This window comes from Staurois parvus, unplaced genomic scaffold, assembly GCF_062004578.1.
Source record: "Staurois parvus isolate SC_StPar_1 unplaced genomic scaffold, SC_StPar_1.0 ptg001976l, whole genome shotgun sequence".
Classification (NCBI taxonomy): Eukaryota; Metazoa; Chordata; class Amphibia; order Anura; family Ranidae; genus Staurois; species Staurois parvus.
Genome location: NW_028319772.1, coordinates 61,483 through 83,710, shown reverse-complemented (window position 1 = coordinate 83,710; position 22,228 = coordinate 61,483). Strand labels below are relative to the sequence as shown.

Sequence of the window (22,228 nt, the reverse complement as noted above, 5' to 3'; positions counted from 1 at the left end):
TCTGCTTGGAGCCCTTGGCTCCTGCCATTCCTGTGGATGTTACTTGACACATATCACCTACCTAACCACGGTTGGTGACTAAGTCCACCCATTTATGGAAAAGGTGTTCCCCGATGGCAGTGGTCCCTTCCAGCAGGACAATGTGCCCCGCCCACAGCAAAAATGGTTCAAGAACGGTTTGAAGAACACAACGAGTTCAGGGTGTTGACTTGGCCTCCAAATTCTCCAGATCTCAATCCAACTGAGCATCTGTGGGATGTGCTGGAAAAACAAGGCTGATCCATGGAGGCCCCACCTCCCAACTTACAGAAGATCCATGGAGGCTCTGCCTCCCAACTTACAGGAGATCCATAGAGGCCCCGCCTCCCAACTTACAGGAGAATCATGGAGGCCCCGCCTCCCAACTTACAGGAGATCCATGGAGACCCCGCCTCCCAACTTACAGATCCATGGAGGCCCCACCACCCAACTTACAGATCCATGGAGGCCCTACCACCCAACTTACAGGAGATTCATGGAGGCCCCACCTCCCAACTTACAGGAGATCCATGGAGGCCCCACCTCCCAACTTACAGGAGATCCATGGAGGCCCCGCCTCCCAACTTACAGGAGATCCATGGAGGCCCCACCTCCCAACTTATAGGAGATCCATGGAGGCCCCACCTCCCAACTTATAGGAGATCCATGGAGGCCCCACCACCCAACTTACAGGAGATCCATGGAGGCCCCGCCTCCCAACTTACAGGAGATCCATGGAGACCCCGCCTCCCAACTTACAGATCCATGGAGGCCCCACCACCCAACTTACAGATCCATGGAGGCCCCGCCTCCCAACTTACAGGAGATCCATGGAGGCCCCACCTCCCAACTTACAGGAGATCCATGGAGGCCCCACCTCCCAACTTACAGGAGATCCATGGAGGCCCCGCCTCCCAACTTACAGGAGATCCATGGAGGCCCCACCTCCCAACTTATAGGAGATCCATGGAGGCCCCACCACCCAACTTACAGGAGATCCATGGAGGCCCCGCCTCCCAACTTACAGGAGATCCATGGAGACCCCGCCTCCCAACTTACAGATCCATGGAGGCCCCACCACCCAACTTACAGGAGATCCATGGAGGCCCCACCACCCAACTTACAGGAGATCCATGGAGGCCCCACCACCCAACTTACAGGAGATCCATGGAGGCCCCACCACCCAACTTACAGGAGATCCATGGAGGCCCCACCACCCAACTTACAGGAGATCCATGGAGGCCCCACCACCCAACTTACAGGAGATCCATGGAGGCCCCACCACCCAACTTACAGGAGATCCATGGAGGCCCCACCACCCAACTTACAGGAGATCCATGGAGGCCCCACCACCCAACTTACAGGAGATCCATGGAGGCCCCACCACCCAACTTACAGGAGATCCATGGAGGCCCCACCACCCAACTTACAGGAGATCCATGGAGGCCCCACCACCCAACTTACAGGAGATCCATGGAGGCCCCACCTCCCAACTTACAGGACTTAAAGGATCTGCTACTGACAACTTGGCGGCAGATACCACAGCGTACCTTCAAAGGTCTAATGACCCACGTGGAAGAAAAATATATTTCAAAAACATTCTTCCCAAATATATTGACATATGTTTGAAATGCTACAATTTTGGCCGCATTCAATATATCTAAAAAAAAATAAATGTGTATATATATATATATATATATATATGTGTGTAACTGTGTGACTATGTAACAATGTAACGATGGCCAATGATCGGTGAACGAGTTTTCTGTTGTATAAAAATACCTCAAATATTATTTATTATGAATAGTAATGATTGTTTCCTTCTACCATACAACGCCATGAGTACAATCGCCTCAACTTCTTATTCCAGGCAGAAGAGCTGACACTTCAATGTGGATACACACATGAATACGTTTATTGATATATCAGAGTATGGGCGTGGCTGGGTGTATATACTGGGCTATAAATCTGGATATAAAATGTCTTCACTACTATGGAAGTTCATAGATGGTCAGATAGGCCTCCATGGGGCCGGAATCCAGCAGAGAAGTCGGAGAATTCAGGCCACGGAGGAGAGAGTCTCAGTCTGGAACCCAGCAGAGAAGTCGGAGAATTCAGGCCAGGGAGGAGAGAGTCTCAGTCTGGAACCCAGCAGAGAAGTCGGAGAATTCAGGCCATGGAGGAGAGAGTCTCAGTCTGGAACCCAGCAGAGAAGTCGGAGAATTCAGGTCATGGAGGAGAGAGTCTCAGTCTGGAACCCAGCAGAGAAGTCGGAGAATTCAGGCCATGGAGGAGAGAGTCTCAGTCTGGAACCCAGCAGAGAAGTCGGAGAATTCAGGCCATGGAGGAGAGAGTCTCAGTCTGGAATCCAGCAGAGAAGTTGGAGAATTCAGGCCATGGAGGAGAGAGTCTCAGTCTTGAATCCAGCAGAGAAGTCGGAGAATTCAGGCCATGGAGGAGAGAGTCTCAGTCTGGAACCCAGGAGAGAAGTCGGAGAATTCAGGCCATGGAGGAGAGAGTCCCAGTCTTGAATCCAGCAGAGAAGTCTGAGAATTCAGGTCATGGAGGAGAGAGTCCCAGTCTGGAATCCAGCAGAGAAGTCGGAGAATTCAGGCCATGGAGGAGAGAGTCTCAGTCTTGAATCCAGCAGAGAAGTCGGAGAATTCAGGCCATGGAGGAGAGAGTCTCAGTCTGGAACCCAGCAGAGAAGTCGGAGAATTCAGGCCATGGAGGAGAGAGTCTCAGTCTTGAATCCAGCAGAGAAGTCGGAGAATTCAGGCCAGGGAGGAGAGAGTCTCAGTCCGGAACCCAGCAGAGAAGTCGGAGAATTCAGGCCATGGAGGAGAGAGTCTCAGTCTTGAATCCAGCAGAGAAGTCGGAGAATTCAGGCCATGGAGGAGAGAGTCTCAGTCTGGAACCCAGGAGAGAAGTCGGAGAATTCAGGCCATGGATTAGAGAGTCCCAGTCTTGAATCCAGCAGAGAAGTCTGAGAATTCAGGTCATGGAGGAGAGAGTCCCAGTCTGGAATCCAGCAGAGAAGTCGGAGAATTCAGGCCATGGAGGAGAGAGTCTCAGTCTTGAATCCAGCAGAGAAGTCGGAGAATTCAGGCCATGGAGGAGAGAGTCTCAGTCTGGAACCCAGCAGAGAAGTCGGAGAATTCAGGCCATGGAGGAGAGAGTCTCAGTCTTGAATCCAGCAGAGAAGTCGGAGAATTCAGGCCAGGGAGGAGAGAGACTCAGTCCGGAACCCAGCAGAGAAGTCGGAGAATTCAGGCCATGGAGGAGAGAGTCTCAGTCTTGAATCCAGCAGAGAAGTCGGAGAATTCAGGCCAGGGAGGAGAGAGTCTCAGTCTGGAACCCAGCAGAGAAGTCGGAGAATTCAGGCCAGGGAGGAGAGAGTCTCAGTCTGGAACCCAGCAGAGAAGTCGGAGAATTCAGGCCAGGGAGGAGAGAGTCTCAGTCTGGAACCCAGCAGAGAAGTCGGAGAATTCAGGTCATGGAGGAGAGAGTCTCAGTCTGGAACCCAGCAGAGAAGTCGGAGAATTCAGGCCATGGAGGAGAGAGTCTCAGTCTGGAACCCAGCAGAGAAGTCGGAGAATTCAGGCCATGGAGGAGAGAGTCTCAGTCTTGAATCCAGCAGAGAAGTTGGAGAATTCAGGCCATGGAGGAGAGAGTCTCAGTCTTGAATCCAGCAGAGAAGTCGGAGAATTCAGGCCATGGAGGAGAGAGTCTCAGTCTGGAACCCAGGAGAGAAGTCGGAGAATTCAGGCCATGGAGGAGAGAGTCCCAGTCTTGAATCCAGCAGAGAAGTCTGAGAATTCAGGTCATGGAGGAGAGAGTCCCAGTCTGGAATCCAGCAGAGAAGTCGGAGAATTCAGGCCATGGAGGAGAGAGTCTCAGTCTTGAATCCAGCAGAGAAGTCGGAGAATTCAGGCCATGGAGGAGAGAGTCTCAGTCTGGAACCCAGCAGAGAAGTCGGAGAATTCAGGCCATGGAGGAGAGAGTCTCAGTCTTGAATCCAGCAGAGAAGTCGGAGAATTCAGGCCAGGGAGGAGAGAGTCTCAGTCCGGAACCCAGCAGAGAAGTCGGAGAATTCAGGCCATGGAGGAGAGAGTCTCAGTCTTGAATCCAGCAGAGAAGTCGGAGAATTCAGGCCATGGAGGAGAGAGTCTCAGTCTGGAACCCAGGAGAGAAGTCGGAGAATTCAGGCCATGGATTAGAGAGTCCCAGTCTTGAATCCAGCAGAGAAGTCTGAGAATTCAGGTCATGGAGGAGAGAGTCCCAGTCTGGAATCCAGCAGAGAAGTCGGAGAATTCAGGCCATGGAGGAGAGAGTCTCAGTCTTGAATCCAGCAGAGAAGTCGGAGAATTCAGGCCATGGAGGAGAGAGTCTCAGTCTGGAACCCAGCAGAGAAGTCGGAGAATTCAGGCCATGGAGGAGAGAGTCTCAGTCTTGAATCCAGCAGAGAAGTCGGAGAATTCAGGCCAGGGAGGAGAGAGACTCAGTCCGGAACCCAGCAGAGAAGTCGGAGAATTCAGGCCATGGAGGAGAGAGTCTCAGTCTTGAATCCAGCAGAGAAGTCGGAGAATTCAGGCCAGGGAGGAGAGAGTCTCAGTCTGGAATCCAGCAGAGAAGTCGGAGAATTCAGGCCATGGAGGAGAGAGTCTCAGTCTGGAACCCAGGAGAGAAGTCGGAGAATTCAGGCCATGGAGGAGAGAGTCCCAGTCTTGAATCCAGCAGAGAAGTCTGAGAATTCAGGTCATGGAGGAGAGAGTCCCAGTCTGGAATCCAGCAGAGAAGTCGGAGAATTCAGGCCATGGAGGAGAGAGTCTCAGTCTTGAATCCAGCAGAGAAGTCGGAGAATTCAGGCCATGGAGGAGAGAGTCTCAGTCTTGAATCCAGCAGAGAAGTCGGAGAATTCAGGCCATGGAGGAGAGAGTCTCAGTCTGGAATCCAGCAGAGAAGTCGGAGAATTCAGGCCATGGAGGAGAGAGTCTCAGTCTGGAACCCAGCAGAGAAGTCGGAGAATTCAGGCCATGGAGGAGAGAGTCCCAGTCTTGAATCCAGCAGAGAAGTCGGAGAATTCAGGCCATGGAGGAGAGAGTCTCAGTCTTGAATCCAGCAGAGAAGTCGGAGAATTCAGGTCATGGAGGAGAGAGTCTCAGTCTTGAATCCAGCAGAGAAGTCGGAGAATTCAGGCCAGGGAGGAGAGAGTCTCAGTCCGGAACCCAGCAGAGAAGTCGGAGAATTCAGGCCAGGGAGAACAGAGTGTCAGTCTAGAAATGAAATAAAAAAAAACAAAAACAAAAAAAACACACATTATTATTATTAGAAGAAAACAGCAAAGGTGGCAGTCCCCTCCCCCACACCTAAACTTCCCAGTCCAAACAGCGACGGTATATTTAGTAAATAGCTAGGAAAAAATATTCAGGACTCACCATATGACTTCCCAAAAGCGATGGTCTGAACATCCCCCCCGCCTGTTCGGTTCATGGTCGAACATCTGAACCTACAGAATGTTCGACCGCGAACTTCAAACAGTTTACTGAGCGGTGTCTTCCTGCATCTGAGTATGTGGTGCGATCCCGCTCAGTGACTACAACCCGGCTGAGTTCCATGATGACGTCACACGGTATTTTAGTAGTGAGACTTTCATTCATGTTTCCGCTGTCTGTGGGGTTCCCGACTGACAGCTGAATGAAAAAATAATTGTCGGCATTGCCCAAGAATTTAAAAAAGAAACACTTTGGGTCTGGTATGGATTTTGAGGGGAACCCCCACTCCAAAATATATATATTTTTTTTAAATGGCGTTGGGTCCCCCCTCCCATCCATACCAAGCCTTTCGGGTCTGGTATGGATTTTGAGGGGAACCCCCCACACCAAAATATTTTTTTTTTTAAATGGCGTTGGGTCCCCCCTCCCATACATACCAAGCCTTTCGGGTCTGGTATGGATTTTGAGGGGAACCCCCCACACCAAAATATTTTTTTTTTTAAATGGCGTTGGGTCCCCCCTCCCATCCATACCAAGCCTTTCGGGTCTGGTATGGATTTTGAGGGGAACCCCCCACACCAAAATATATATTTTTTTAAATGGCGTTGGGTCCCCCCTCCCATACATACCAAGCCTTTCGGGTCTGGTATGGATTTTGAGGGGATCCCCCATGCCATTTAAAAAATACTTTGGCCACCCCAAATCCATTCCAGACCCTTATCTGAGCATGCGGCCCAGCAGGTCAGGAAAGAGGGGATGAGCGAGCGCCCCCTCCTGAACCATACCAGGCCACATGCCCTCATCATGGGGGGGTGCTGTGGGGCAGGGGGCCTCCCCCTCGAAAAAGAAGCACACAGGGGGCGCAAACACCTAGCTCATTATCCAAGGTTTATTAAAAAATGAAAAACATACTCCCAAAAATAGATGGATATAAAAGCCTGTAAAACCACTGATATGGCCCAGCGTGATGACATAGTACCCGACTGGTGGGGAGTTCGGTCCTCTGACGCGTTTCGGGGACATGTGCCCTTCCTCAGGACTGCCCCCCGCAGCACCTTGTCCCCATGTTGATGGTGACAAGGGCCTCTTCCCTTGGTTGTGGGGGTCTGTGTGTGAATGAGTATGGGGTACATAGTACCACTACCCATTCACATAAAAAAAAAAAAAAAAGTGTAGTGTAAAAAAACGACGGGAAAGTCTCTGACAAGTCCTTTATTACAAACAAAAACAAAAAAAAAAGTCCCCCAAAGTAGATCCAACCTCAATCAAAAATAAAAAAGGAAAAAAAAAAAATGTCTCTCTGAAGTAGATTCAACGTCAATCAAAAAAAAAAAACCGTCAATCGCCCACCGCCACTGCCACCCCGAAGCGAGAAGAAAGAAACCCCTCCACTCGCAACGCCGATTCCCGGCCGTCTGACAGCTGCTCCCCGATGACGGTTCTTAAATACTGTCATGATGTCATAAGGGGTTGGGGTTCACCTGTTGACCAATCAGGGCGCAGCGCATTGAGGGGTCTGGCGGGAGAACAGTCCTCCGAAAGCCCGTACGGTTCGTGTGTTCAGCGAACACACAAACGGCCCACGTTCTAGTCGAACTTTGACTGACTGGAACATAGAGCCCAACTCTACTTCCCAATATATATATATATATAACACGTGTATATTCGATACAATACAGTGGAGGCCATTTATAAATTCGTCCAGCAAATCTGGACGGGTAACAACGAATGTTCTTTGGGCCATTTCCTCTTCTGAACGAAAGGTGCTTTTATGTGACAGCAGTAAAGTACCAGATTATGGCCACTAGATGGAGCGAAGGAGCATGGGAAATGCAATTGGCTTTGTAAGAAGAGATACAATGTCACAATTCTATGGAACACATGAAGGTGGGGGGTGGTAATAACTGTAACCAATGGTTTATAATAAAATATTCGCTCAGAAGAGGACATATCCTGCAGAACATTTGTTTTTGTCCTTTTCGCACAGAATAGATGTGGATTCACTGGGTGGACGGCGATATCATTTCCTTTATATACAGACCCAGAAATGTTAAAAATATCTGTAAACAAACCCTTTTCATGGAAAAACGGAGTGTGTGGCTTTACATATTACACCCGATCCTCAATGGAATCCTCAATGAACAAGAATATTCTGCAGAGGCCCCCCCTGCTGGTAAATCTAGGAATACAACTGGTGATGGAGGTCCATGGATAATGGTCAGCTTACTGGATATCGAACATACTATAAAAAGGTGGATGGAGACTGGGGGACGTGCCACAGGTCTGGGTTGGAGACTGGGGGACGTGCCACAGGTCTGGGTTGGAGACTGGGGGACGTGCCCCACAGGTCTGGGTTGGAGACTGGGGGACGTGCCACGGGTCTGGGTTGGAGACTGGGGGACATGCCACGGGTCTGGGTTGGAGACTGGGGGACGTGCCACGGGTCTGGGTTGGAGACTGGGGGACATGCCCCACAGGTCTGGGTTGGAGACTGAGGGACGTGCCACGGGTCTGGGTTGGAGACTGAGGGACGTGCCACGGGTCTGGGTTGGAGACTGGGGGACGTGCCACGGGTCTGGGTTGGAGACTGGGGGACGTGCCACGGGTCTGGGTTGGAGACTGGGGGACGTGCCACGGGTCTGGGTTGGAGACTGGGGGACGTGCCACGGGTCTGGGTTGGAGACTGGGGGACGTGCCAAAGGTCTGGGTTGGAGACTGGGGGACATGCCCCACAGGTCTGGGTTGGAGACTGGGGGACGTGCCACGGGTCTGGGTTGGAGACTGGGGGACGTGCCACGGGTCTGGGTTGGAGACTGGGGGACGTGCCACGGGTCTGGGTTGGAGACTGGGGGACGTGCCACGGGTCTGAGTTGGAGACTGGGGGACGTGCCACGGGTCTGGGTTGGAGACTGGGGGACGTGCCACGGGTCTGGGTTGGAGACTGGGGGACGTGCCACGGGTCTGGGTTGGAGACTGGGGGACGTGCCACGGGTCTGGGTTGGAGACTGGGGGACGTGCCACGGGTCTGGGTTGGAGACTGGGGGACGTGCCACGGGTCTGGGTTGGAGACTGGGGGACGTGCCACAGGTCTGGGTTGGAGACTGGGGGACGTGCCACGGGTCTGGGTTGGAGACTGGGGGATGTGCCACAGGTCTGGGTTGGAGACTGGGGGACGTGCCACAGGTCTGGGTTGGAGACTGGGGATGTACCATGGGTGTAACTGAAAACCGGGGACATACCACAGGTGTGGTTGGAAACTGGAGCATGCCACAGACATGGTTGGACACTGGGGACATACACACCATAGAAATGATTAGACTGGGGATATACCACAGACCTGGTTGGAGACTGGGGACATACCACAGACCTGGTTGGAGACTGGGGACATACCACAGACCTGGTTGGAGACTGGGGACATACCACAGACCTGGTTGGAGACTGGGGACATACCACAGACCTGGTTGGAGACTGGGGACATACCACAGACCTGGCTGGAGACTGGGGACATACCACAGACCTGGTTGGAGACTGGGGACATACCACAGACCTGGCTGGAGACTGGGGACATACCACAGACCTGGTTGGAGACTGGGGATATACCACAGACTTGGTTGGAGACTGGGGACATACCACAGACCTGGTTGGAGACTGGGGATATACCACAGACTTGGTTGGAGACTGGGGACATACCACAGACCTGGTTGGAGACTGGGGACATACCACAGACCTGGTTGGAGACTGGGGATATACCACAGACTTGGTTGGAGACTGGTGGCATACCACAGGTGTGGTTGGGGACTGAGGAGAAAAAAAAACAGGTATGGTAGAAAATTTGAAACGTACTGCATGCATAATTGGAGACTGGGGATATGCCACGGGCATGGTTGGAGATTGGGGATATGCCAAAAGCGTAGTTAGGGACTGAGGACGTACCACAGATGTGGTTGACGATTGGAGACTGGAGACATACCACAGGTATGGTGGGAAACCAGGAGTATCCCTCAGGTATTCCTGAAGACTAGGGGCATATTACAGGTGTGGTTGGAGACTGGATACATACTGCAGGCGTGCTTGGAGATCGGGAGCACTCTTCAAGTGTGCCTGAAGACTAGGGGCATACTACAGATGTGGTTGGAGATCGGGAGTACTCCACAGGTGTGGCTGGAGACTGGGGGCACACCACAGACCTGGTCGGAGACCGGGGACCATACCACAGACCTGGTCGGAGACCGAGGACCATACCACAGACCTGGTCGGAGACCGGGGACCATACCACAGACCTGGTCGGAGACCGAGGACCATACCACAGACCTGGTCGGAGACCGAGGAACATACCACAGACCTGGTCGGAGACCGAGGACCATACCACAGACCTGGTCGGAGACCGAGGACCATACCACAGACCTGGTCGGAGACCGAGGACCATACCACAGACCTGTTCGGAGACCGAGGACCATACCACAGACCTGGTCGGAGACCGAGGACCATACCACAGACCTGGTCGGAGACCGAGGACCATACCACAGACCTGGTCGGAGACCGAGGACCATACCACAGACCTGGTCGGAGACCGAGGACCATACCACAGACCTGGTCGGAGACCGAGGACCATACCACAGACCTGGTCGGAGACCGAGGACCATACCACAGACCTGTTCGGAGACCGAGGACCATACCACAGACCTGGTCGGAGACCGAGGACCATACCACAGACCTGGTCGGAGACCGAGGACCATACCACAGACCTGGTCGGAGACCGAGGACCATACCACAGACCTGGTCGGAGACCGAGGACCATACCACAGACCTGGTCGGAGACCGAGGACCATACCACAGACCTGGTCGGAGACCGGGGACCATACCACAGACCTGGTCGGAGACCGAGGACCATACCACAGACCTGGTCGGAGACCGGGGACCATACCACAGACCTGGTCGGAGACCGAGGACCATACCACAGACCTGGTCGGAGACCGAGGACCATACCACAGACCTGGTCGGAGACCGGGGATTATACCACAGACCTGGTCGGAGACCGAGGACCATACCACAGACCTGGTCGGAGACCGGGGACCATACCACAGACCTGGTCGGAGACCGAGGACCATACCACAGACCTGGTCGGAGACCGGGGACCAAACCACAGACCTGGTCGGAGACCGAGGACCATACCACAGACCTGGTCGGAGACCGAGGACCATACCACAGACCTGGTCGGAGACCGGGGATTATACCACAGACCTGGTCGGAGACCGAGGACCATACCACAGACCTGGTCGGAGACCGGGGATTATACCACAGACCTGGTCGGAGACCGAGGACCATACCACAGACCTGGTCGGAGACCGGGGACCATACCACAGACCTGGTCGGAGACCGAGGACCATAACACAGACCTGGTCGGAGACCGAGGACCATACCACAGACCTGGTCGGAGACCGGGGACCATACCACAGACCTGGTCGGAGACCGAGGACCATACCACAGACCTGGTCGGAGACCGAGGACCATACCACAGACCCGGTTGGAGACCGAGGACCATACCACAGACCCGGTTGGAGACCGAGGACCATACCACAGACCCGGTTGGAGACTGGGGACCATACCACAGACCTGGTCGGAGACCGGGGACCATACCACAGACCTGGTCGGAGACCGAGGACCATACCACAGACCTGGTCGGAGACCGGGGACCATACCACAGACCTGGTCGGAGACCGAGGACCATACCACAGACCTGGTCGGAGACCGGGGACCATACCACAGACCTGGTCGGAGACCGGGGACCATACCACAGACCTGGTCGGAGACCGAGGACCATACCACAGACCTGGTCGGAGACCGAGGACCATACCACAGACCTGGTCGGAGACCGGGGACCATACCACAGACCTGGTCGGAGACCGAGGACCATACCACAGACCTGGTCGGAGACCGAGGACCATACCACAGACCTGGTCGGAGACCGAGGACCATACCACAGACCTGGTCGGAGACCGAGGACCATACCACAGACCTGGTCGGAGACCGAGGACCATACCACAGACCTGGTCGGAGACCGGGGACCATACCACAGACCTGGTCGGAGACCGAGGACCATACCACAGACCTGGTCGGAGACCGAGGACCATACCACAGACCTGGTCGGAGACCGGGGACCATACCACAGACCTGGTCGGAGACCGAGGACCATACCACAGACCTGGTCGGAGACCGAGGACCATACCACAGACCTGGTCGGAGACCGAGGACCATACCACAGACCTGGTCGGAGACCGAGGACCATACCACAGACCTGGTCGGAGACCGAGGACCATACCACAGACCTGGTCGGACACCGAGGACCATACCACAGACCTGGTCGGAGACCGAGGACCATACCACAGACCTGGTCGGAGACCGAGGACCATACCACAGACCTGGTCGGAGACCGGGGACCATACCACAGACCTGGTCGGAGACCGAGGACCATACCACAGACCTGGTCGGAGACCGGGGACCATACCACAGACCTGGTCGGAGACCGAGGACCATACCACAGACCTGGTCGGAGACCGAGGACCATACCACAGACCTGGTCGGAGACCGGGGACCATACCACAGACCTGGTCGGAGACCGAGGACCATACCACAGACCTGGTCGGAGACCGAGGACCATACCACAGACCTGGTCGGAGACCGGGGACCATACCACAGACCTGGTCGGAGACCGGGGACCATACCACAGACCTGGTCGGAGACCGAGGACCATACCACAGACCCGGTTGGAGACCGAGGACCATACCACAGACCCGGTTGGAGACCGAGGACCATACCACAGACCCGGTTGGAGACCGAGGACCATACCACAGACCCGGTTGGAGACTGGGGACTGAAAAAACAGATCTTTTCCTTCACTGTCCCCTAATCACGGGTGTCACTAGTGCCGGGCACCAGGGGCATGCCCCCCACATCTCTTGCCTGGTGCCCCGGGGCCCACTGCCACTGTCTCCTTTCACAGACAGTTTCTTACCGGAAATCAAAGCAGCAGTCACAAGAAAAGGTGCTGCAAATGATAGGCTGCTGCCACAGGCTCCTCCCCCTGATTCTCCACGAGTGAATAGAACGGACATCTGTAGGCGGGATACTCAGCCTGGAATGTTGGAATTCCAAGAAGCAAGAAGAGCACCGCAAGCACAATGGCGGCATCGGGCCCCAGGGCAACAGACAAGACATGCAGGGTATGGGCCCCGGGTGCCGGCACTAGTCCCTAACTAAGAACCCAGGCAAGGTGCAGGCCAATAGAGATGGCCCATTGCTGGATAAGCGCTGCTCCATCATCGTCCAATCAGGGTTCAAATCTATTAGTCCCCTCCCCCCAGTTCTGTACAAATCTGAGTGGCTGGAGTTCCACCTGAACCCACGGTCACCTCCATGACTCTTCACCCATTGGACAGTTAGATTGGACATTTACCTTCACGGCCGGGACTGAAGCAATGGCACTTCTCCATCCGCTCTTCCGCTTGTTCTGTCCATTCTTGGTGTTGCGGTTGTTGGAGTTCCTCTTCATCCTCCCCACCGCCTCCTGTGATTGGAGGAAATACACATTAGAGGAAGCATCTCCCTGCACTCCGGTCACATCGCCTACAGGAAGTCTCACCACATATTTGCGGTTCTGGATTCCCATCACTGTACGGTCACTTTGAGTGTAACGCCACAACGCCACAACGCCGCAACGCCATACTGTACAGTCACTGAAAGTGTAACGCCACAACGCCGCAACGCCATACTGTACAGTCACTGAAAGTGTAACGCCACAACGCCATACTGTACAGTCACTGAAAGTGTAACGCCACAACGCCGCAACGCCATACTGTACAGTCACTGAAAGTGTAACGCCGCAACGCCATACTGTACGGTCACTTCAAGTGTAACGCCACAACGCCACAACGCCATACTGTACGGTCACTTTGAGTGTAACGCCACAACGCCGCAACGCCGCAACGCCATACTGTACAGTCACTTCAAGTGTAACGCCGCAACGCCATACTGTACTGTCACTGAAAGTGTAACGCCACAACGCCGCAACGCCATACTGTACAGTCACTGAAAGTGTAACGCCACAACGCCGCAACGCCATACTGTACAGTCACTGAAAGTGTAACGCCGCAACGCCATACTGTACGGTCACTTCAAGTGTAACGCCACAACGCCACAACGCCATACTGTACGGTCACTTTGAGTGTAACGCCACAACGCCGCAACGCCGCAACGCCATACTGTACAGTCACTTCAAGTGTAACGCCGCAACGCCATACTGTACTGTCACTGAAAGTGTAACGCCACAACGCCGCAACGCCATACTGTACAGTCACTGAAAGTGTAACGCCACAACGCCATACTGTACGGTCACTTTGAGTGTAACGCCACAACGCCGCAACGCCATACTGTACAGTCACTTCAAGTGTAACGCCGCAACGCCATACTGTACGGTGACTTCAAGTGTAACGCCACAACGCCATACTGTACGGTCACTTCAAGTGTAACGCCGCAACGCCATACTGTACAGTCACTGAAAGTGTAACGCCACAACGCCGCAACGCCATACTGTACAGTCACTGAAAGTGTAACGCCACAACGCCATACTGTACGGTCACTTCAAGTGTAACGCCACAACGCCGCAACGCCATACTGTACAGTCACTGAAAGTGTAACGCCACAACGCCATACTGTACAGTCACTTCAAGTGTAACGCCACAATGCCGCAACGCCATACTGTACGGTCACTTCAAGTGTAACGCCACAACGCCGCAACGCCATACTGTACAGTCACTTCAAGTGTAACGCCACAACGCCATACTGTACGGTCACTTCAAGTGTAACGCCACAACGCCGCAACGCCATACTGTACGGTCACTTCAAGTGTAACGCCACAACGCCACAACGCCATACTGTACGGTCACTTCAAGTGTAACGCCGCAACGCCGCAACACCATACTGTACGGTCACTTCAAGTGTAACGCCGCAACGCCGCAACACCATACAGTACGGTCACTTCAAGTGTAACGCCACAACGCTGCAACGCCATACTGTACGATCACTTCAAGTGTAACGCCGCAACGCCATACTGTACGGTCACTTCAAGTGTAACGCCACAACGCCGCAACGCCATACTGTACGGTCACTTCAAGTGTAACGCCACAACGCCGCAACGCCATACTGTACGGTCACTTCAAGTGTAACGCCGCAACGCCGCAACGCCATACTGTACGGTCACTTCAAGTGTAACGCCACAACGCTGCAACGCCATACTGTACGATCACTTCAAGTGTAACGCCGCAACGCCATACTGTACAGTCACTTCAAGTGTAACGCCACAACGCCGCAACGCCATACTGTACGGTCACTTCAAGTGTAACGCCACAACGCCGCAACGCCATACTGTACGGTCACTTCAAGTGTAACGCCGCAACGCCGCAACACCATACTGTACGGTCACTTCAAGTGTAACGCCGCAACACCATACTGTACGGTCACTTCAAGTGTAACGCCACAACGCTGCAACGCCATACTGTACAGTCACTTCAAGTGTAACGCCACAACGCCGCAACGCCATACTGTACGGTCACTGAAAGTGTAACGCCACAACGCCGCAACACCATACTGTATGGTCACTTCAAGTGTAACGCCACAACGCCGCAACGCCATACTGTACAGTCACTTGAAGTGTAACGCCACAACGCCGCAACGCCATACTGTACGGTCACTTCAAGTGTAACGCCGCAACGCCATACTGTACGGTCACTTCAAGTGTAACGCCACAACGCCGCAACGCCATACTGTACGGTCACTGAAAGTGTAACGCCGCAACGCCGCAACGCCATACTGTACGGTCACTTCAAGTGTAACGCCGCAACGCCGCAACACCATACTGTACGGTCACTTCAAGTGTAACGCCACAATGCCGCAACGCCATACTGTACGGTCACTTCAAGTGTAACGCCACAACGCCGCAACGCCATACTGTACGGTCACTTCAAGTGTAACGCCACAACGCCGCAACGCCATACTGTACGGTCACTTCAAGTGTAACGCCGCAACGCCGCAACACCATACTGTACGGTCACTGAAAGTGTAACGCCACAACGCCGCAACGCCATACTGTACGGTCACTTCAAGTGTAACGCCGCAACGCCGCAACACCATACTGTACGGTCACTTCAAGTGTAACGCCGCAACGCCATACTGTACGGTGACTTCAAGTGTAACGCCACAATGCCGCAACGCCATACTGTACGGTCACTGAAAGTGTAACGCCACAACGCTGCAACGTCATACTGTACGGTCACTTCAAGTGTAACGCCACAACGCTGCAACGCCATACTGTACGGTCACTTCAAGTGTAACGCCACAACGCCGCAACGTCATACTGTACGGTCACTTCAAGTGTAACGCCGCAACGCCAATACGCCGCAACACCATACTGTATGGTCACTTCAAGTGTAACGCCACAACGCCGCAACGCCATACTGTACAGTCACTTCAAGTGTAACGCCACAACGCCGCAACACCATACTGTATGGTCACTTCAAGTGTAACGCCACAACGCCGCAACGCCATACTGTACGGTCACTGAAAGTGTAACGCCACAACGCCGCAACACCATACTGTACGGTCACTTCAAGTGTAACGCCGCAACGCCGCAACGCCATACTGTACGGTCACTTCAAGTGTAACGCCACAACGCCGCAACGCCATACTGTACGGTCACTTCAAGTGTAACGCCGCAACGCCGCAACACCATACTGTACGGTCACTTCAAGTGTAACGCCGCAACGCCGCAACGCCATACTGTACGGTCACTTCAAGTGTAACGCCACAATGCCGCAACACCATACTGTACGGTCACTGAAAGTGTAACGCCACAACGCCGCAACACCATACTGTACGGTCACTTCAAGTGTAACGCCGCAACGCCGCAACGCCATACTGTACGGTCACTTCAAGTGTAACGCCACAATGCCGCAACACCATACTGTACGGTCACTTCAAGTGTAACGCCACAACGCTGCAACGTCATACTGTACGGTCACTTCAAGTGTAACGCCGCAACACCATACTGTATGGTCACTTCAAGTGTAACGCCACAACGCTGCAACGCCATACTGTACAGTCACTTCAAGTGTAACGCCACAACGCCGCAACGCCATACTGTACGGTCACTTCAAGTGTAACGCCACAATGCTGCAACGTCATACTGTACGGTCACTTCAAGTGTAACGCCACAACGCCATACTGTATGGTCACTTCAAGTGTAACGCCACAACGCTGCAACGTCATACTGTACGGTCACTTCAAGTGTAACGCCACAACGCCATACTGTACAGTCACTTCAAGTTTAACGCCACAACGCCGCAACGCCATACTGTACGGTCACTTCAAGTGTAACACCACAACGCTGCAACGTCATACTGTACGGTCACTTCAAGTGTAACGCCACAACGCCGCAACGCCATACTGTACAGTCACTTCAAGTGTAACGCCACAACGCCGCAACGCCATACTGTATGGTCACTTCAAGTGTAACGCCACAACGCCATGTTTTTACCTTAAAGTGACCCCGTCACCTTATAAATGGTGTCCATGTAAGAAGAGAATTCTTCCCCTTCCTGTCCCCAGAGTCACCGCCCACAGCTCCATGAACAGAAACCCGCGACACTTCAGGGAGTGTCAATCTTCACTTATTGGTCCCTCCCACTGACCTCCAAGCCCCCGGTGTCCTGTACTGTGTGCTGCAGTAACCTAGTGGTTGGCAAGAGGAACTGCTGAGCACAGTGATTGGCCAAAGAGACTGACACCCCCAGAAGTGGCACTCAGCGGCATGATTGGCAGGACAGGTAAGCATTCATTTCTTTTACACAAAGAGAGGGGGGAGAGTAACATTGTTTATAAACATCGATCAGACGGGAGAGAGAGAGATACAAAGTAACATTGTTTATAAACATCGATCAGACGGGAGATAGAGAGATACAAAGTAACATTGTTTATAAACATCGATCAGACGGGGGATGGAGAGATACAAAGTAACATTGTTTATAAACATCGATCAGACGGGAGAGAGAGAGATACAAAGTAACATTGTTTATAAACATCGATCAGACGGGAGATAGAGAGATACAAAGTAACATTGTTTATAAACATCGATCAGACGGGAGATAGAGAGATACAAAGTAACATTGTTTATAAACATCGATCAGACGGGAGATAGAGAGATACAAAGTAACATTGTTTATAAACATCGATCAGACGGGAGATAGAGAGATACAAAGTAACATTGTTTATAAACATCGATCAGACGGGAGATGGAGAGATACAAAGTAACATTGTTTATAAACATCGATCAGACGGGAGATAGAGATACAAAGTAACATTGTTTATAAACATCGATCAGACGGGAGACAGAGATATACAAAGTAACATTGTTTATAAACATTGATCAGACGGGAGATGGAGAGATACAAAGTAACATTGTTTATAAACATCGATCAGACGGGAGATGGAGAGATACAAAGTAACATTGTTTATAAACATCGATCAGACGGGAGATGGAGAGATACAAAGTAACATTGTTTATAAACATCGATCAGACGGGAGATACAAAGTAACATTGTTTATAAACATCGATCAGACGGGAGATGGAGAGATACAAAGTAACATTGTTTATAAACATCGATCAGACGGGAGATAGAGAGATACAAAGTAACATTGTTTAAAAACATCGATGAGACGGGAGATGGAGAGATACAAAGTAACATTGTTTATAAACATCGATCAGACGGGGGATAGAGAGATACAAAGTAACATTGTTTATAAACATCGATCAGACGGGAGATAGAGATACAAAGTAACATTGTTTATAAACATCGATCAGACGGGAGATAGAGAGATACAAAGTAACATTGTTTATAAACATCGATCAGACGGGAGATAGAGATACAAAGTAACATTGTTTATAAACATCGATCAGACGGGAGATAGAGATACAAAGTAACATTGTTTATAAACATCGATCAGACGGGAGACGGAGATACAAAGTAACATTGTTTATAAACATCGATCAGACGGGAGATAGAGATACAAAGTAACATTGTTTATAAACATCGATCAGACGGGAGACAGAGATACAAAGTAACATTGTTTATAAACATCGATCAGTCGGGGGATGGAGATACAAAGTAACATTGTTTATAAACATCGATCAGACGGGAGAAGGAGACACAAAGTAACATTGTTTATAAACATCGATCAGACGGGAGATAGAGAGATACAAAGTAACATTGTTTATAAACATCGATCAGACGGGAGATAGAGAGATACAAAGTAACATTGTTTATAAACATCGATCAGATGGGAGATGGAGAGATACAAAGTAACATTGTTTATAAACATCGATCAGACGGGAGATGGAGAGATACAAAGTAACATTGTTTATAAACATCGATCAGACGGGGATAGAGAGATACAAAGTAACATTGTTTATAAACGTCGATCAGACGGGAGATGGAGATACAAAGTAACATTGTTTATAAACGTCGATCAGACGGGAGATGGAGATACAAAGTAACATTGTTTATAAACGTCGATCAGACGGGAGATAGAGATACAAAGTAACATTGTTTATAAACATCGATCAGACGGGAGATGGAGATACAAAGTAACATTGTTTATAAACATCGATCAGATGGGAGATAGAGATACAAAGTAACATTGTTTATAAACATCGATCAGACGGGAGATGGAGAGATACAAAGTAACATTGTTTATAAACATCGATCAGACGGGAGATGGAGAGATACAAAGTAACATTGTTTATAAACATCGATCAGACGGGAGATGGAGAGATACAAAGTAACATTGTTTATAAACATCGATCAGACGGGAGATGGAGAGATACAAAGTAACATTGTTTATAAACGTCGATCAGACGGGAGATAGAGATACAAAGTAACATTGTTTATAAACATCGATCAGACGGGAGACGGAGAGATACAAAGTAACATTGTTTATAAACATCGATCAGACGGGAGACGGAGAGATACAAAGTAACATTGTTTATAAACATCGATCAGACGGGAGATAGAGATACAAAGTAACATTGTTTATAAACATCGATCAGACGGGAGATGGAGAGATACAAAGTAACATTGTTTATAAACATCGATCAGACGGGAGATGGAGAGATACAAAGTAACATTGTTTATAAACATCGATCAGACGGGGGATGGAGAGATACAAAGTAACATTGTTTATAAACATCGATCAGACGGGAGAGAGAGATACAAAGTAACATTGTTTATAAACATCGATCAGACGGGAGATGGAGAGATACAAAGTAACATTGTTTATAAACATCGATCAGACGGGAGATGGAGAGATACAAAGTAACATTGTTTATAAACATCGATCAGACGGGAGATGGAGAGATACAAAGTAACGTTGTTTATAAACATCGATCAGACGGGAGATAGAGATACAAAGTAACATTGTTTATAAACATCGATCAGACGGGGGATGGAGAGATACAAAGTAACATTGTTTATAAACATCGATCAGACGGGAGATAGAGATACAAAGTAACATTGTTTATAAACATCGATCAGACGGGGCCTCCAGTCTTCACAGTTGCACAAGGGCCCTCTGGCCTCAGAATTTACTAAAACCGGAGCACTCAGGATCTGGTGCAGCTGTACATGGCGGCCAATCAGCTTCTATCTTCAGCTTGCTCCGTTGAGTTTCTGCTAGAAAAGCTGGAAGCTGTTTGGCTCCCGTGCACAGCTGCAAATCAGCCCCAATGACTCTTATGAACAATCGAACCCTCAAACATTTAATCCACGTGAGCCCTGCTGTACCCCGCCACTGCCATAGGAGCCACATGGCACCTGACTTGTATTATTGTACTGTAGTCCTATTTGCAATTAGGCCCACCCCTTTATACTAAGCCCCGCCCCAGGGTGTAAATGTGTCATGTCTGAAGATGATCTCTGTGTTGTCAGCTTATTATTCTGGTGACTGAGATCAGAGATCGCCAAACATTATAAACAAAGGGCCCCACTTTGGGGGTGGGAGGAATAGTGCCCCATCATTGGTGTCACTGGGAGGAGTAGTGCCCCATCATTGGTGTCACTGGGAGGAATAGCGCCCCATCATTGGTGTCAGTGGGAGGAATAGTGCCCCATCATTGGTGTCAGTGGGAGGAATAGTGCCCCATCATTGGTGTCAGTGAGAGGAGTAGTGCCCCATCATTGGTGTCAGTGGGAGGAATAGTGTCCCATCATTGGTGTCAGTGGGAGGAATAGTGCCCCATCATTGGTGTCACTGGGAGGAGTAGTGCCCCATCATTGGTGTCAGTGGGAGGAATAGTGTCCATCATTGGTGTCAGTGGGAGGAATAGTGCCCCATCATTGGTGTCACTGGGAGGAGTAGTGCCCCATCACTGGTGTCAGTGGGAGGAATAGTGCCCCATCATTGGTGTCAGTGGGAGGAATAGTGCCCCATCGTTAGTGTCAGTGGGAGGAATAGTGCCCCATCATTGGTGTCAGTGGGAGGAATAGTGCCCCATCATTGGTGTCAGTGGGAGGAATAGTGTCCCATCATTGGTATCAGTGGGAGGAATAGTGCCCCATCATTGGTGTCAGTGGGAGGAATAGTGTCCCATCATTGGTGTCAGTGGGAGGAATAGTGCCCCATCATTGGTGTCACTGGGAGGAGTAGTGTCCCATCATTGGGGTCACTGGGAGGAGTAGTGCCCCATCATTGGTGTCACTGGGAGGAGTAGTGCCCCATCATTGGTGTCAGTGGGAGGAATAGTGCCCCATCATTGGTGTCACTGGGAGGAATAGTGCCCCATCATTGGTATCAGTGGGAGGAATAGTGCCCCATCATTGGTGTCACTGGGAGGAGTAGTGCCCCATCATTGGTGTCAGTGAGAGGAGTAGTGCCCCATCATTGGTGTCAGTGGGAGGAGTAGTGCCCCATCATTGGTGTCAGTGGGAGGAGTAGTGCCCCATCATTGGTGTCAGTGGGAGGAATAGTGCCCCATCATTGGTGTCAGTGGGAGGAGTAGTGCCCCATCATTGGTGTCAGTGGGAGGAATAGTGCCCCATCATTGGTGTCAGTGGGAGGAGTAGTGCCCCATCATTGGTGTCAGTGGGAGGAATAGTGCCCCATCATTGGTGTCAGTGGGAGGAATAGTGCTCCATCATTGGTATTAGTGGGAGGAATAGTGCCCCATCATTGGTGTCAGTGGGAGGAGTAGTGCCCCATCATTGGTGTCAGTGGGAGGAATAGTGCCCCATCATTGGTGTCAGTGGGAGGAGTAGTGCCCATCATTGGTGTCAGTGGGAGGAGTAGTGCCCCATCATTGGTGTCAGTGGGAGGAATAGTGCCCCATCATTGGTGTCACTGGGAGGAGTAGTGTCCCATCATTGGGGTCACTGGGAGGAGTAGTGCCCCATCATTGGTGTCACTGGGAGGAGTAGTGCCCCATCATTGGTGTCACTGGGAGGAATAGTGCCCCATCATTGGTGTCAGTGGGAGGAATAGTGCCCCATCATTGGTGTCACTGGGAGGAATAGTGCCCCATCATTGGTATCAGTGGGAGGAATAGTGCCCCATCATTGGTGTCACTGGGAGGAGTAGTGCCCCATCATTGGTGTCAGTGAGAGGAGTAGTGCCCC

At 51.4% G+C, this 22,228-nt stretch overlaps 1 protein-coding gene across 1 annotated transcript in view; it reads right to left on the bottom strand.

Moving 5' to 3' along the window:
* Nucleotides 1-1,909: 1,909 nt before the first annotated feature.
* Nucleotides 1,910-22,228, bottom strand: part of LOC149433114 (uncharacterized) — a 67,453-nt gene continuing 47,134 nt past the window's right edge. Inside the window, exons 8-9 of the mRNA XM_089664635.1 lie at nucleotides 12,967-13,077; nucleotides 1,910-5,294 (exon numbers count right to left, since the gene is read on the bottom strand). Coding sequence (XP_089520761.1) covers nucleotides 5,268-5,294; nucleotides 12,967-13,077 — 138 coding nt within the window. The 3' untranslated portion in view covers nucleotides 1,910-5,267. The remainder of the gene's footprint in view (nucleotides 5,295-12,966; nucleotides 13,078-22,228) is intronic.